Raw genomic sequence first — 16,012 nt, forward strand, 5'->3', positions numbered from 1 at the left:
CCGTGCAGGCAGCTCCCAGAGCCGCGGCGACCCCGACCCCGACCCCGACCCCGACCCCGGCCCCGGCCCCGGCCGCGGGGGCTCTGAGGCGCGCGGAGGGCGCGGCCGCCGCCGGCGGGAGACGGACGGCCCCGCCCCCCGCTTCCCGCAGGAGACCTGCGCGCACGCGCGCTTGCGGCGGGCTCCTGTCGCGTCATGTGACGCCGCTCGCCAGGAGGCGTTCGCTCGCTGCCGCAGAGGGCGAGTCGCGTGGACAGCGACACGCGCGCCGTGTCACGTGTGCGTCACGTGACGCCGTCCCGGGACGATGAGGTCAGTGGCTGCGAGTCACGTGATCCTTGCCTACGCGCAGTGGGGCCGGGTGCAGATGGCGGACGTTGAGGCCGAGGCGGCTCCGCGGCCCGAGATGCAGCGGCTGGTGGCGGCGCTCCGAGCCCGCCTCTGGCAGCTGCAGACGGAGCTGCGCGAGCAGGAGGTGTCGGAGGCTTCGTCCCGGGCCTACTGCCGGGGCTTCTGCCAGGTAGGGGCCGCGCAGGGGTGGGCCGCGGCGCGGGCTGCGGGCCGGGTGCCGGGCGGCGGGGATGGGGCCGGGGCGGGCCCGGCGGGCCTCCCCCGCCGCGGTGCGTGTCCAGCGCTGCCGGCGGCAAAGGGCCCCCGTCCCGGGGGCTCCGCTCGGCCCTCCGGAGCTGCCGCGGGGCTCGCGGCGGCGTGCGCCGCTGCCGAGCGGGGACGTGCGCGGCCTGCCCGAGGGGTGCCCCCGCGGGCGCTCCGCTGCCAGCCTGGGGCCGGGCCCGTTGCACCGAGGGAGCCGCTCGCCTTTGGGCGCTGGCAGCGCCTCGAGCCTGGACAGCTGGTAGCCTTGGGGAGGTTCTCTGGGGCAGGCGGGCCACACCGCGTTTTCTCAGTGAGGCCTTGGCTCGGTTCCTAGATCTGCGCTTTTCTGTTCTTTACCTGCCCCAGGATCAAAACTGTGTGTTCCGCCTTGATTGAGATCTGCCGCGGAATAAGCAATGCTTGCTGGTTTGTGGAGGCCTGCAGTTCACTCAAGTTACTGAATGAGCTTCTGTGATCTGGTGATCTTGTTTGAATACTTGCTTAATGCAACTCAGGCTAAGGGTCAGCAGTTTCTGAATTGAGCCACTACCTTCCAGAAGAAGAGCTGAACTTCATTAAAGTTGCTGTGATGGAGATAACTTAAACAAACTCTTTCAATGGTTAATTAGTTTTTGCTTCCCCTACAGCATCATTTACTGTGAGCTCTAAGGTTGAATAATTGTTGTTAGGTTGCTGGGTTGGAGAACCATCCCTGTTGAACCTGAAGAGATTGTGGTTTCTAAAATTAAAAAAATCTGGTTTATAAGCTAGTTTAACCACACCTCAGCTCATACAGCCTCTGTATTTGAATGGTGAATGGCAAAATCGGATGCCAAATGAGACAAAAAATTCTACTGGTGTGTTACAGATGAGTGATATTACCTTTCACAGTCTTCCTTTTTACATCCACAGGTTGTGTACTTTGTCATACTGTTCTGGGAGGATGTTTAGCTCATCATTTACCGAAACAACAAAAGGAGTTTGTTTGTTAGGTTTCAAAACTCTTGCTTCTCAAACTGCAGGCTGCTGCTGCATACTGCTATGTATGTATGTCCCAAGTTAAGCATACTGTTAAGATCTGTGACCTTGCACAGAGCCCAGTATAATGTGTGTGACTTTCTCCATGTTTCAGGTTTTGCTAAAATTATTTCCGGTGGCATTCGTTGCATCAGAACATTGAAACAAATATTCAGCTAACACTTAGTAGGGGTTGTCAAGATGATCAATATATGTAGACGTCCAGTTGCCCAGATTAGTTTGGTACAAATAAAGCTTTAGAGGTACTTGATCAATGAAGTTTGATGGAAGACAGTTCTGTTACCTAAAAACCAACCAACCAACCAAAAAAAAAACCAAAACCCGAACCCTGTCTCACAAAAAAGGTAGACCTCTTTAGGTCTTTGTGCTGTTATTGAATGGTAGTCTCATTTTAGAACACTGTGATAGTACCGATAAAAATGAAGATGATCTGTCGTGGGTTGCCATCAGTTTGGGACATTTCTCATTGTCATGACTGTACACCAAGAGATACAGTGGAAAACATGAAATTGGTAGTCTGTCATGCAGCAACTTCAATGGAGTATGAATTTGTGATGTCATTGTGCAGTCAAACCACCGTGGTTAGGACGTAATTTTACATCTTGGTTTCTTCTTCTGACGGGGGATGTTTGTGAATGTTGCACAGAGTAAGTGATAAAGCTTAAAAATAACTTAAGGTCTGCCCCTAAGTGAAATTTAAGGAGCTCAACTTAATTTTGTGTTAATGACTTGGAGGGTGCCACTGGTATCTTGTCATAAGCTTATTAGCTACAGCAGAACATGCCTAGAGAGAAGCTGAATTTAACTGGGCTTAAATACGATCTTGGGAAGTAGCTGCGATGAGGGTAGCTGAAATGTTTTAGGGCAGCGATGGATTTGCCATCCTGTGTGTACATCTGTGGCATGGTCCTGAAAGGTGCTCTCTTTTGCTGTGGAAGTTACTGAGGCTGTTGGGACGCAACAAACTGTGAACCAAATCAGTAGCTCTCCGGTGCTTTGAGCTGTCTGGATGCTATGTTTTTCTACATGTAAACTTGTGCTGCCATGTGTAGCTTTCCAGTAGCTTTTCCTGGGAGTGATGCTGAATGGCACGATTTCCTCGAAGATCCCTAGTTTTGAGCAGGGGAGTAAGATTGGTCCAAGATAACACAGCGAAGAAACTCATGAAGCCTAAATAGTGGGTTGACTCTGCAATTTTATGTTGTACAAGCATGAATGCTTTGCATATTCACCTTAGGAAAAAACATGTCTGTTGGGGAGCTCAGTATGTACCCAGACAGCCAACTAGAATGGACTCTGTGTGTGTGTGTGAGGTTGCACTATCACAAATATGAAGAACAGTTATCAGTGAAGCGGAGATTGTAGGACAGCAGAGCATCCCATCTGCCAGTACCCAGCACCTGTTGGCTTTCTGAAATTATTAAAGGTGACACAGTTGAGGACTGTCAATTGCAATCAGATATGTTTAAGAAGAGGTGGAAGTTTTTTTTCTTAAACAGAGACTTAAAGCTGTAATAACAAGTCAGGCAACTTGGACATGTTTAAATTGGTTCTGAGCAAAAAATTGATGCTTCAGAAGAAATGCAGCTAAGCAGGTATTCCAGCATTGCAGGACATGAGAATCTGTGCAGTGTTGAGGACCTAGGCTGGTCTGTAGATTACACAGTAAGTGGATGTGTGTGGCCTCTGCTCTTCTCACCCCACTCACCAATTAGGTGTGTTATTGTAGTCAAAGGAAGGAGGATAGGATTAAGTGTAAGTGGATGTGTGTTATCCAGACTTAAAATGTTTGAATACTCTCTTCAGGTAATTAGACTATAAGGTGGTAATTGCTTATAAAATTGTTACTTGACTGTTTGTTAAGGATGTAGATTATATATTTCTGACAAGTTACAAATTGTCTAATTTTATCTTGTATATAGACTGCCAGGAAAAGTCTGTAGTGGACTACTAAAACTTGTACTTATATTGCTTGTGACATAGCAGAAGGGCTTTTAAGAGCCTCTGTAATACAGTTTCTGCATTTTGCTTATTTGTCAGTATGCTAATACTAATAGCATAATAATGTTCAAAACTACGTATCTTTGAAGTTCAAGCTATTAATGAGTCTCTTGGTTTCACTGTATAAGACAGATTCAAGGCATCATCTATTTGGGGAGAAGTTTCTGATAAATGGTTACTCAACAAATTGCTAATATTAGCTATAAGACTTTGATCTCAACGCTAGGAATGCACTCAAGCAAGGGTGCAGTGTTTTCTAGTAAGTTTATGTAATCTCAGGAAATATTCTACCATGTTTTATGGTTTACATAGACCAGATAGTTTATGATCTAAGTGTCTGTCAGAATAATTGAGTACTAAATTTGACTTTTAAATAGATTGGTTTTGATGGATGTATTTTTAGAAAAGTGCAGAGATTTGTATGTTTGATCTTCTATTTCTGTAGTCGCTATTATGATAGCATTACTGCTGGGTTTACTAAACAGATGACTTTATGATAGTCATCAATTGAGTCTCTCTAGGGATTACATCTCGACAGCCTTTGGATGCAATTTAATGCTTCTGAAGCCATATATAATTTGAGTTATATTATCAAATCCTTCATTAATCTGTTAGAGAAGCACTTAGACTGGTTAGTTACTAGTCATTCATTGCTTCTGCTAATGATCTTTGTGTTGTGTTTAAGGATGATTTCTGTAAACTCCCAATCTTCCCTTCCCCTGCCCTCCTTATGTCTGTATTAATAAATGTGTGGTTTTTTGGAGAGTTTGTAACTTTCATTCACCTAGGAGTTATATTGCTGATACTGAGTTCTAGGAGAATAATCTACCAAACGGTCTTGATTTTTACTGATTCTTAGATGGTATTTTTTATAGATTTTTTTTTTTCCTTAAACATCACACATGGTTGTGCCAGTCTAGTGGATATCTGCTTTTTTTTTTTTTTTTTACCCTAGGACTAATATTGTATAGTTAGATCACTGACATAACACCAGATAGTCCGCAAAATAGTGTGTAGCTGGCCACTTATTTCTTGCTGTGTTCAAAGTTAGGCTTTGTCTTAGAAGTTTCTGACCATTATAATGACTGCATTTGGTTTTAGTAAGTGCATTGTAGGGTCTGTTCAGTAGTGTCCTCCTTCCAGTCATAATATGATATGATCATGTGTGTGTTTAAGGTGTTAAAATAAATTGGTTGTGTCAGAGTCCCAACTTGAAGTGAAGTAATTTGAAGCCTGATATGACCTGATCATCCTCTTAGGACAATTTGGCTTGTATTGTATTATAGCGTGGGGCACTCTGAACTTTTTTTCCATACAGTCTTGGCCCTAAGGGTTCCAGAAAGCACAGTCTTTTTCATTGTTTTTTTGTTTTCTTCGCAGCTGGCCTTAATCAAGATTGGTACCTTGTTTGGTCTAGGGAGGGTGCAACATGAGAGAGGGATTGTAACTGGTAAGAACACAAGCATAACTGGTTTGGAGTTGTAGGAGGGTGTGCATACAGAGAAGGGATGTTACTTGCGAAGCAAGCTGTCAGTAGAGCTAAGATGTCCTTAGCTCAGTGCCCTGCTTGCTCTCAATATTACTTTATAACCTGTAGGAAAATAACATGGTAGTGTAGTGAAGTTTTAAAAAGGTTGGGAGATACTACTGTTGTCCCTGTGCTGATTTTTGAAACTTATTTTGATTTCTCTTAAAACTGGCTACATTTTTACATTGCTTCTTCAGTACAGTGCCTGGATAATGTAGGATTGCTGTGGTCAAGTAGTAAAATCTAGGGTAATTTTGCATTTGAAAAATGACTACATAACGGTCTGATCTGGGTTTTGTATACCCTTCTAACGGCTTCATGTTTGCTGTATGGTTAATGCATGTATCTTTAAAATACTACGGCTGGAATAATGTTCTTAATCTTTAACTTCTCGCCTATTTTTCTGCATTCTCACTAGTAATAAAGATTCCAGTGTTACATATGTGGTTCTGTCTCCATGGCAGTTGTACAAAAGCAGCTGAGTGCAGAACTCCCTGAATTATTTTTAACTTAACAGTTCACATTTCTGCCAATTGCATCTAGCTTGCTCCCCAGTAGAAATTCTGATAACTTCATCAAAATAATAAAATAAATGAAAATATTTTTTAATAAAAGGGAGAACGTCTGTTGAGGAGAAAAGCTACCATTTTTAAATCTCCTTCAGAGTGAAAACTTCTTACTTCCAGAATTCTTCCACTGTGTATGCTTGATATTGCATATTGATATTTGTTTTTGAGACAAAAGTGTGTTATGAGAACTTCTAATGGTAACTCATTTTCTTTCAGACACTACTTCAGTATGCTGGCAGTCGGGGTGCATCGGAACATATTTTACCTTTTTTGGAAGTATATCGAATCTCCATCCAAAGCTTTGCTAATGCACGACCTTACTTGACTACAGAATGTGAAGATGTTCTTTTGGTACTTGGCAGGCTAGTGCTGTAAGTTTTAAGTTGGTACATTAATATTTAAAAAAAAAAAACTGTACTTTATAAATGAAAGGGCAAGTTGTTGAAATAGTGTAATGCTTAATTTGACAACTATTTACGATTTATTATCTAGTAAATGTCTTTAGTACTTTTTTAATCATACCACAAAAATGTACTTGAGCATTTTGTTAATTAATGTGAACAAGTGGTGAGGCTTCGTTGTTCTGTATTTGGATAATCATGCAGATATTAGGAAGGTTCTGTTCTTTCTTAAACATTCTGAAAATTATTATTTTCTGTAGAAAAAGCTTAGTGTGGTTCTCATTAAACAGAAGCTTTATTTAATATTAGACCTTCATGCATGGATTAATAACCTGTATCACTTGCTCTGCAGTTGCTGCTTTCCTGTGTCCTCTCACATGTAATGCAGGGTAGTTCTGAACATGTCCCTTTCAGAAAAGGATAAGCTGTTTTGTACTTATGGCAATCTGAAGTTGTGCGTGTGGGCTCTTGCTACAGGACAGCAAAACAGAGCAGAGTAATTCAACCTGAGCTCTTTGAGAAGTGTCTGTAGACATGACTTAAAGCACAGCAATTCTTCGAACAAAAGAGAGAACTATTTTACAGTCCATCAGCTAAGTTGGAATAACTTGTGGTTCCTCAAAGACAGTTTTAAGTGCAAAGCAGCTATTTGTAATTGAAGAGTGTAGCCTCAGGGCTTTCACATACATTGGAGCGTAATCAGTTACAACCCTTAGCCTGAGGAGGATAACTTGATGCGCTGGTCATTCCTTGCTGGTAAGGTTTCATTCGAGGGGGGAGGGTGAAGATCTAGAACCTTGAATATAAAGATCATCCTAGAATAAAAGTAATTCTGTGACAGTTTTTCAATGGGCTATTTTTTCTTTGTTATCAGTAGCTTACTTGCTTTGTGGTCTAAAGTCAAGTGCTCTTTTTGAGAAGGATTTTGCAATGAACTCCTTGGTCACATGCTTTTTTTGTAATGTACTAACTTTCAATATAAATCAACAGCTCAGAACCAGATATCTCCATATGGTGCCTTGATTTTTTTTTTTTTAAGAGCTATGAGGAATATGTGAACTAGGAGTGATTTTTTTTTATTTTTTAAACTTTCTGTCAAGAAGGGAAATTGTGTGAAATCAGGAAAAGTCTGTCTTAACTTCTTAATATGGGAACTGAAGACTTAAACTGCTAAATCATTTACCTGGTACATAATACATGTATTTTTGGCAAAATATCTTAATTGCTTTTGCAGGCTGTCCCTTTATGGATAGAGTATTGTCATCTTCATCATATTATCGTTAATTAGCTTATGTAGTCTGCCATTTCCTGCTCATGTCACTTAAAAAGCTTGTCTTTCACCATCTTTGGATGCAGGTCATCCATACGTGGAGTACTTTCTATATATTTTGCCACTGTTATATACTTTGGGGCAGGAATCCCAATTCTGTGTCAAAATTGCTTATCAAAATTACTTTTCTCTTGAGAAAAATCAGAATATTCTGCTTCTGCCAATATGGTTTCTTCCATCTTTCAGTGTGAGGAGTTTGTTTGCTGTTGCTTGTATATTGAGAAAACTTTGTGGTGGAGGACAGTAGAGAGGCTGACTTGCTGGAACCTCTCCTGTTCTTGTTATGATTACATTTGAGAGGAATCTAAAGAATGAGAAAGACAACGAGTGAGGTTGCAGATAGGGTGAGGTAAATGGCATACCTAACTCAACTGTCCCACATTTTTCTTTTACATAAGCGTTTCCAAGGGAGGGAGAGAGAAGTTAGAGCAGGGGATTAAAGCTAAAAATTAAATTCCATGAGGGAGGAAGACTATTACCTGGTTAGGGACATGAAAGCGTACTGTTCCCATGTAACTGTGATTTTTGGGGAGGCAGTTGGGTTACCCACAGCTGTTGTACATGCTGTGTATTTTCAGACTTGAACCCTGATCAGAAATGAAACAAGCAAGCTTCCTGTTTTAAAGCAAAAGTGCTCTACTTAGTATTGAAATCATCCTTCATTTCCAACACCCCTTCTGGAGAAGGGGGAAAGAACTTCCGCCTCCTGACATCCTTCTCAGCAGGGTGAGCCAGTAACAGCAAAACTCAGTATACTGTGGCTTTCCCTGCCACCTGACCAGGTCAATTGTGTTTTCACAGTAAATCTGACATGACGTAGAGACTGTGCTCCCCATAAGAAACATGGTGCTGATGCCGTGTGAGACCTTGTTGGTCCACTGTCTAGCCTTAGGAAATAAAAGGAAAGCTTGGAGTGGTTGCTCTTGTAGTTTGCAGATTTGGCAAATGGTTGTGGGGGAACAGGAATGTTCTTCTTGGCCATGGCCATGAGGGGACATACCTGCTTTGGTCGAGTAGAACTCAGACTGCTCGTTTCCACAGTCACAAAGCACAACACATTCCCCTCGCCCCCCAATATTACTATACCAAAGAGTAAAGCCTCTGTAGAAGAATTAATAAAGAATTAGCCATATCAAAAGTGTCTTTCACAGAGATTTGGTTAGCTGGCTATCCTTGTGAATCTTAGGAGGCCTTTGAAGCTGATTGTTCACTCGAGCTTTTGTGAGTGCTTTTTTTCTGAGGATACTGTGTGAGGGAGAAGGTGCCATTCATGTTACCATCGGTATGAAAATTTTACTTCCATCTGAAAATGGTTTATATGGTCCTAAGATTAATAGATTAAAGTTTAAAAAGTAGAAAGAATTGTTCCTAGTTCACATTGTGTTTGCCAGAAGCTAATATTTGACTGCTTTCTACTTTTTCCCGTTTGCTGTGATGGCACTGGTCTGAAAGGGAGTTTACCATTTCTACATCTTTGAGAAGGTGTTTATATGCTTTTTAAACCATAAAAAGAGAAAGGAGATCTGAATGTCATCTGGTCTAAGTAGCAAAACTGGATTTATCTGATAAGACCAGTCTACCTCAAACTTCTTGAGCTGTATCTCACCTACTGGTTGTACCTACTGAGTCTAACACACGTTGCTTCCAGGAAGAGTGTGCTTGCTTTCCATAACACCTCTGTGAGGAGGCATATGTGACGGTTCGCTGCTTTGTCTATCTAACAAAGCATTTCTCAACGTAATAAACTGTTGTAATTTGATTCAGTAACTTACATTTACCACTCTGCTATCATTAAGAGCTAACTCAACTCTTAACAAATGCAGGATAATTCCTGGCAACAAGTTAACTATTCCTGCTGATCATCCAATGTATAATTAGTCACCTTTTTAACTCTAAGAAGCTTAGGATAAGAAAAGTTTTCTAATACAATCTAAAGATGAACACAATTCTGAAAGCTTTTAAAATTTACTTTTTAAAATTTCTGTCTTAAAATAATAGTGAATGAGGTATATAGTGATTACAGAATAATTGTGTGCAAATAATGTGTTCATTTTTGCCTAGGGTTATTCCTTCCAAAATAAAGAAATTCAAATCTAGGAGACCTTCTCCTAAAAGATATTTTGAAGTTGAGTGTTTGAGATGAATGATATTTTTAATAATGGAAGCATTCAAGCACCCATTACACTTTATTTGCAAAAATTGTGATTAAAGTTTGGAATTGAGTTTTGTGTAGGTAAGTATTGTGGTGGTACTGGTAGAGTGGGGTAGAAAGGCTTGACTTCATGAAGTGATCCTGGTATTTTGATTTGTGGTCTTAGTCATGATACCTAAAATCTGTTTAGTTTTGCATTACAATAAAGAAGGAAATGGGCTTTCAGGGATAGAGGTGCGTTTTGAAGTATTGTATAATAAGGACCAGAAGGAAGAATTAAGCTAAACGGCCATTCTTTCCCCTTGCTAGTAGAGAAGGCTGGCTAGTTTTTATGTAGCTGTGTGTTTGGGTCAATTCTCTTAACAAAAACTTAGGCAGTTGACTTAGAACTCTAATTATTTTTCTGCCAAGGAAATTGTAATTGGATTATCCTGGACATTACTTTTGCAGTTGTGCTGTAAGTTGTTTTAATGTGGTGGGTATACACCCAGAGCTCCAGATTTCTCATGGAGTGATTTCCAAACTAGAGTGCTTGGTGTTAGGATCCTAAGGAAGACTTAAGGACTCATAACAAAAGCATTTTCGGTTCTTGGTTCAGCTCAGTCCTGTGTTACTACAACAAACGATAACTCCTGAGGCATAAATTCAGCCCTCTTGTCTTCACAGACTGTCGTCTCACTCTGTATACACAGTGCTTTGAAAATCTAATTTCAGATTTTTTTCACTGTCCAAGTAGCACCTTAAGGGTTAAGTACAGAAAAATGATTTGTAAAACCTTGCTTTGCCATTTTGTTTAAACCTGCTATTTTATATAAGCAATATCATATATATGAAAAAGTAATATTCTAGAAAAAGTATTTCCAGGAATCAAGAGTGGAAGTAGGTAGGATTGCTTGACTTTGTTTAAGTCTGAAAATGAGGTATGCACCGAAACACTTTTCAAAAGCACGTTGACCATGAAGTTTGCAAATCTTTTATTTGATTAAAAGAGTCTCTGTATGACATGCATGAAAATTGGACACGTACCCAGTGATTTTTGGTTTGTTTTTTTTCTTATGTTAAAATAGAGTTCAGCTGCTGTAAGACTTTGTAAAGTTGGTTTTGATAGTCTAGTAGCAACCACCTGGGTCTAGACATATGGACTGGTGAATTAACTTGTGTTACCAAGCTTGAGTACAAGGGAAAAGTAAGTCCTGATTATTTTATAGTACTGAGACCTATGACAGTTGGAATATCTGGCGATCCTGTTGCCCACTTTGTCATGGGCATAGTAATGATTGAGATTCTAGTGCCTGATGATGTGAATAATTGCTGAATGACAGTCATGAAGGCTATTGTATTTTCTGCCTAATAGAAGTGTTTAGAGCTTTTGCAGGTCTAAACCTCTCTTTAAAGGAACAGGATTGGGCAGTGAAGGCAAACTTCTGAAATGTGAAAAGGATGGCCAGATGTTAATTTGGTATTTGTCCATTTGATCTTGTTTATGTATATGACTGCTGAATCTGGCTAAAAACTTGTTAGACATAGCATTTTGCAGGTAACTGTTCAATGTATTTATCAAAAGCCAGGAGGAAGGGGGAAAGGAAAGTCATTCTTTTTGGGTACTAAGCAGTTTTGAAACTCATGTTTACTTTATGGTCATCTCTTCCTTTTCCCCTTCCCCAAGCTCAGCTCTTTTGTCTATGGTAAGACTGAATGTGTTGTCCTGTCATTCTTCTATTTAATATTTGGGAGTGGAGGTTTTGGGGGGAAAAAAAAAAAAAAATTAGCATGAGTTGGAACTATCTAACAATGTAGGCGTAGCTTATAGCAATTATTCAGTGCACGTATTATATGTGGAGTCTTAGACGAGTTTTCTTCTGTTATATTGTCATGATTTATGAGAACATTTTTGCTGTGTGTAAATCTTGTTACTCTCTAGACAGAGTGTCATAGTTAACACATTTAGTTTGATTAGGTCAAATTGTTCTGTGCGGCAGTTGGGGTTTAGGTAATCCGTATGTCCCGTACAAGGTTAGATAGCCCTGTTTGAGAACAATATAGGCAGTAGTCCTGCCATTGCTTTGTCTCCTAGAAAACAGTGATTCTTGTTCTCCAAGACTTTTCCCTGAAATGACATGGATGTACTAAATACGTAGAGTTGTTTCCTTTTTGTTTCTGAAAAGGGGTAGCATTGACCTGATGGTCTAAATGAGGGAATATCAAGTAGGTCTTGCTTTCCCCCACTTCTGTTTTTGGAATCTGAACTTATGTATGGAATATATAGGTCTCAAATTTGCTGGATATTTCAGAGATGTTAAAACTTTCTGAACCTTTCCCGCTTTCCTGAATTTTCATTTGGAAAACCTGATACACAGCAGAAGTTCACATGCCACTGTGATGGGTCTGAATCATACTAACATTAATCATTGACGCAGTTGAAAATGGGTTGTAACAAACTTTACTGGGTATAAAATCAAGACTGCGTGACTAGTGTCCTATTTTTAAGCAGGAGCTTGGCTTAATGAAGAAATAAGCGGATGTTCTCCACCTGCGTTGTGTAGGTAACTGAGCTACACAAATACAGCAGCTCCCTGAATTAATGAACTGGGAATTTTACAATCTGATCTGTGTAACTCTGACTTTAATCTGAAAATCTTTGATATGCATATCAATGTGGGTGGGGGGGTTTTGGTTTGATAAGCTCTTGAGCTTGTTGCAGTTCGCACCATAGGTATTTGAATGCTTCCTCCCTCCCCCCATGCTATCAAAGACTCCTGTCATTTCTAGGAATCTATTCTGCGGGTCCATTTCTGTGCTGATGCACCTCTTGACATAGCTTGTCAGTCTGTTACTTTTAGGATACTGTTAGGGATCTGTTCTCTAGGTCCATTTCTGTGCTGATGCATGTGTCTTCCTCTGTCAAGCTGTTCTTCTTTAGTTTTATTTTCTTACGTATGTCAGCACTGAAACTTTTAAGTTAGGTAAAGCTGGCTTTCATTTTCACTCTAGGCAAAGAGACCATGCTGGGGTCAAATGAGTTGTATTCCGAGTGGATATTAGGTTTCCTTTGTGAGAGGAAAGAGCAGAAATTCTGTAATGTAGCGTTCCTGAGCCATGTTGAACAGACTATCTTGGATTATAAAAGTAGCTGCAATCTTATCCTAGCAAGATTGTGCATAGTAAAAAGGAGCACTCTTTCCACATGATGACTCACACCTGATTCTGGGGCTGTTTCTGGCCTTTGACTGATTTGTACAGTCAGACATGTTTCAATGTTACTGTCATGTCTTATCTGAATGCTAAGTAATGTGTGCCACAACTATTACTTAATGTAACAACAGAATGTGTTCAGGTAGCTTGCTTACTTGCCTCTTACTTTTCCAGGAGTTGTTTTGAGCTACTGCTTTCAATTCCTGAAAGTGAATTGCCCCATGAGGTGTGGTTAGGATTCCATCAGTCCATACAGGTAAGTGTTCTGAATTTCTTTTTTAAATTTACATTTAAAAAAAAAAAAAAAAGTCTGCTGTTGTGCTCCTCTTCTAGCCTTCCCCTGAATTCTACCTGTCCTGCATTGCTGTTATCTAGGCAGCAAGAATTTCTGAGCAGCAAAAGACTAACTGCATCAGCAGTATTGGCAGCCTTAGGCCCAACAGCAAATTTATAACTACACAATCAATGGCAACTGCAGCAAGAGAACTGTAGCAAGTCTTGATCTGTCTAATGGTTTGTGTGAGAGAAAGACTGAGTTAGATGGAGTGATAGCTCTGAAGTATTACTTTGAAGATGACTGAAAAAGCTTTTGTGGGTATCTGAGTGACAAGTTAGTGTATATATCTGATTTGAGAGGGATGAAAATAGTAGGACAGGTCTTTAGTCCAGGTGGTTCCTAGAAGTGTTTGTTCTGAGGTGGTGCTGAAACAAGCTCATAATACTACTATTCCTGCACTCAAGTGAAGATGGCTACTGTAGACTATGTAGGAGGAAGAGATGTTTTCAGGGTTTTAGTCTAGAAGTAGTACCTAGCTGTCTGCAAGGACTTGTGTCCTTCCAGGACCAGGGACTGATCTGTTGCTGCTATTGCCTATTCTGGCTTTAACTGTGACTGATGAAGTTGGAAGCTAATATCAGTTATAAGTTACTGAAGTGAAGACTTTGGTGGGAAGTAATTGGAATGAAGTGAACTTAGACCTTGCAGCTGTCCTTGTGCAGACCTTACCACAAGACCTTATACCCGTATGACTGGGGATTTCCTCAGTCCCTGAGGCTTGGCTGCTGCTGCTGCTTCAGTAGCTCTGAAGATGCAAGTGTAGAGGTTCTGAAGGAGCTTCTACTTTTGTTTCACCTGCGGTTAGGGAAATTGCAGGTGCAGAAACTCTTCAGTAGACTGAAGGTGAATAAACCTGGCACTTTAAACTGAGAGAAACAGACTAGTAGAGCTTTGTAGTCCTCCTAGTAGTGGAAGGGACAGAAGTGGTCTGTGGCTGGTGACTTCAAGTGTGGGCAGACCTCCTTTTCCTGAAATACCATGGAATACTTACTATCGTGGCAACCCTAAAAACAGTTGGGTGTGCCATGTACTTGGTAGTAGAAAGAAGAGCAGTAGGTACAGTTTAAATCCTATGGCCTTAGTGGCATCAAAGATTTGTCCTTTATTTTGAGTGCTGGTATGTAAGTCCTGTGACTCCCTTAGTGACTATGGCAGATCATAGTGGACATTGCAGCACTCCAGAACCAAGTTTGAAGGTACGTCAGTTTATTTTGACAATACCTGGCTATGCCATCTATTACGCGTAGTCTGTAGCTATTAGCCATGGTGTTGCAGATGCTAGGTCTGTGCTCCCAACCCATTCATTTGTGGGGATGCCACAAATAAGGGTGGTCAGCCACAGGTTCATCTTTTGTGTTAGGGCTGATGGAAGAAGTTGAAACTTACTGTTTCAAAGGTAGCTCTTAAATTCACTAATCCACTCATCATTGGATAAAGAGGAGTGAATCACAGAATACCAAATTGGAAGGGACCTCAAGGATCATCTGGTCCAACCTTTCGTGGCAAAAGCATGGTCTAGACAAGATGGCCCAGCACCCTGTCCAGCTGAATCTTAAAAGTGTCCAGTGTTGGGGAATCCACCACTTCCCTGGGGAGATTATTCCAATGGCTGATTGTTCTGATTGTGAAAAATTTTTCTCTTGTGTCCAATCGGAATCTCCCCAGGAGTAACTTGTACCCATTACCCCTCGTCTTTTCCATGTGACTCCTGGTAAAAAGGGAGTCTCCATCTTCTTTGTAGCCACCCTTTAAATACTGGAACATGGTGATAAGGTCTCCCCTAAGCCTTATGAGCTTATCATACACTAAAAGGCATATAATAAGTTTCTAACTGAGATGGCCTAGATCTGAAACAAGATGTTCTCTCGTATTCAGAGTATGGGAGGGCATATACAGGCTTTTTCCCATTATAGCAGAGGTATAAAGCAGCTCTAAGAATTACTAGCTTTTAACTGGAGGGATCTGCAATGAGAATTCTTGTTACCAAGGAGAATCAGTAACCAGCCTGTGCGTTTCTAGGTTTCTGAAGCAAGTGATCGAGCTTTGATACTTCTGTCAATAGAGAGCAAGTTTTTAGTCAGATGAGATGGCTTTATTCAGGCTGAATATGTTGGAAAGAAACTATTAAATTCCAGAGGTAGAAGGGTGACACAAGCCCAGATCTCTCATGTTAACTTTTAGAACTAAGGGAAAATTCAAGATGTGCTGCTGCCAGGTGTAGTAATATACTTGGCTTTTGTACTGACTTTTTGAAACTGTGGCTTCCAAGTTTAGCACTCATCTAATGCTCCCCATAGTTCAGATAGTAAAAGATTTGGGCAAAGCTTATTAAACACGGTAGTACTCTGAAACCTTGCTGAAGAGGTTTGTGGACTTTTGCAAACAGGTGCTTCTAATGAGATTTTGAAGTAGCACTCTTGCAGAAATATGAGAATCAGAACATTTGTACCCTGCCCTGGAATACAGTAGGAACCCACTCTTCATCAGAGAAGAGAGTAACAGAGAAGGAGTATGCAGTCATACAGAGGACAGTATAGACCTTTAGACAGGAATCTCATAGGCTCTCATGTGAGGACTTGTAGGTTTAAAGCCTGTGACCTTGTTAATGTGCCAGTCTCCAGGCAAATCCAGTAGAAAAGCACTGCAAAATTATATATTAGCAAGTAGACAGATGTGAATGTGGTTATTCCTTTCCTAACAAAAGGGGCAAGTGTGGCTGATGAGGAATATAACTCCAAATGTAACGGGTGGTTGCAGCAGATGTGGGACAGAGGTATTTCCTTTAGGTCTGCCTTCTGTAATTGTTGCTCTATAACAATCTGCACAGGTAGTGAGAGTTAGTGAAACTTCAAATAAATTTTCATCCCAGG

General features: G+C 41.0%; 1 protein-coding gene across 1 annotated transcript in view; it reads left to right on the forward strand.

Annotated features, from left to right (window-relative positions):
- Nucleotides 1–367: 367 nt before the first annotated feature.
- RLF (RLF zinc finger) overlaps nucleotides 368–16,012 on the forward strand; it is a 51,391-nt gene continuing 35,746 nt past the window's right edge. The window contains exons 1-3 of the mRNA XM_050909765.1: nucleotides 368–520; nucleotides 5,947–6,101; nucleotides 12,980–13,061. Of these exons, the coding sequence (XP_050765722.1) occupies nucleotides 368–520; nucleotides 5,947–6,101; nucleotides 12,980–13,061 (390 nt within the window). The remainder of the gene's footprint in view (nucleotides 521–5,946; nucleotides 6,102–12,979; nucleotides 13,062–16,012) is intronic.

Source organism: Gymnogyps californianus, chromosome 22 (assembly GCF_018139145.2).
Source record: "Gymnogyps californianus isolate 813 chromosome 22, ASM1813914v2, whole genome shotgun sequence".
NCBI classification, from domain to species: Eukaryota; Metazoa; Chordata; class Aves; order Accipitriformes; family Cathartidae; genus Gymnogyps; species Gymnogyps californianus.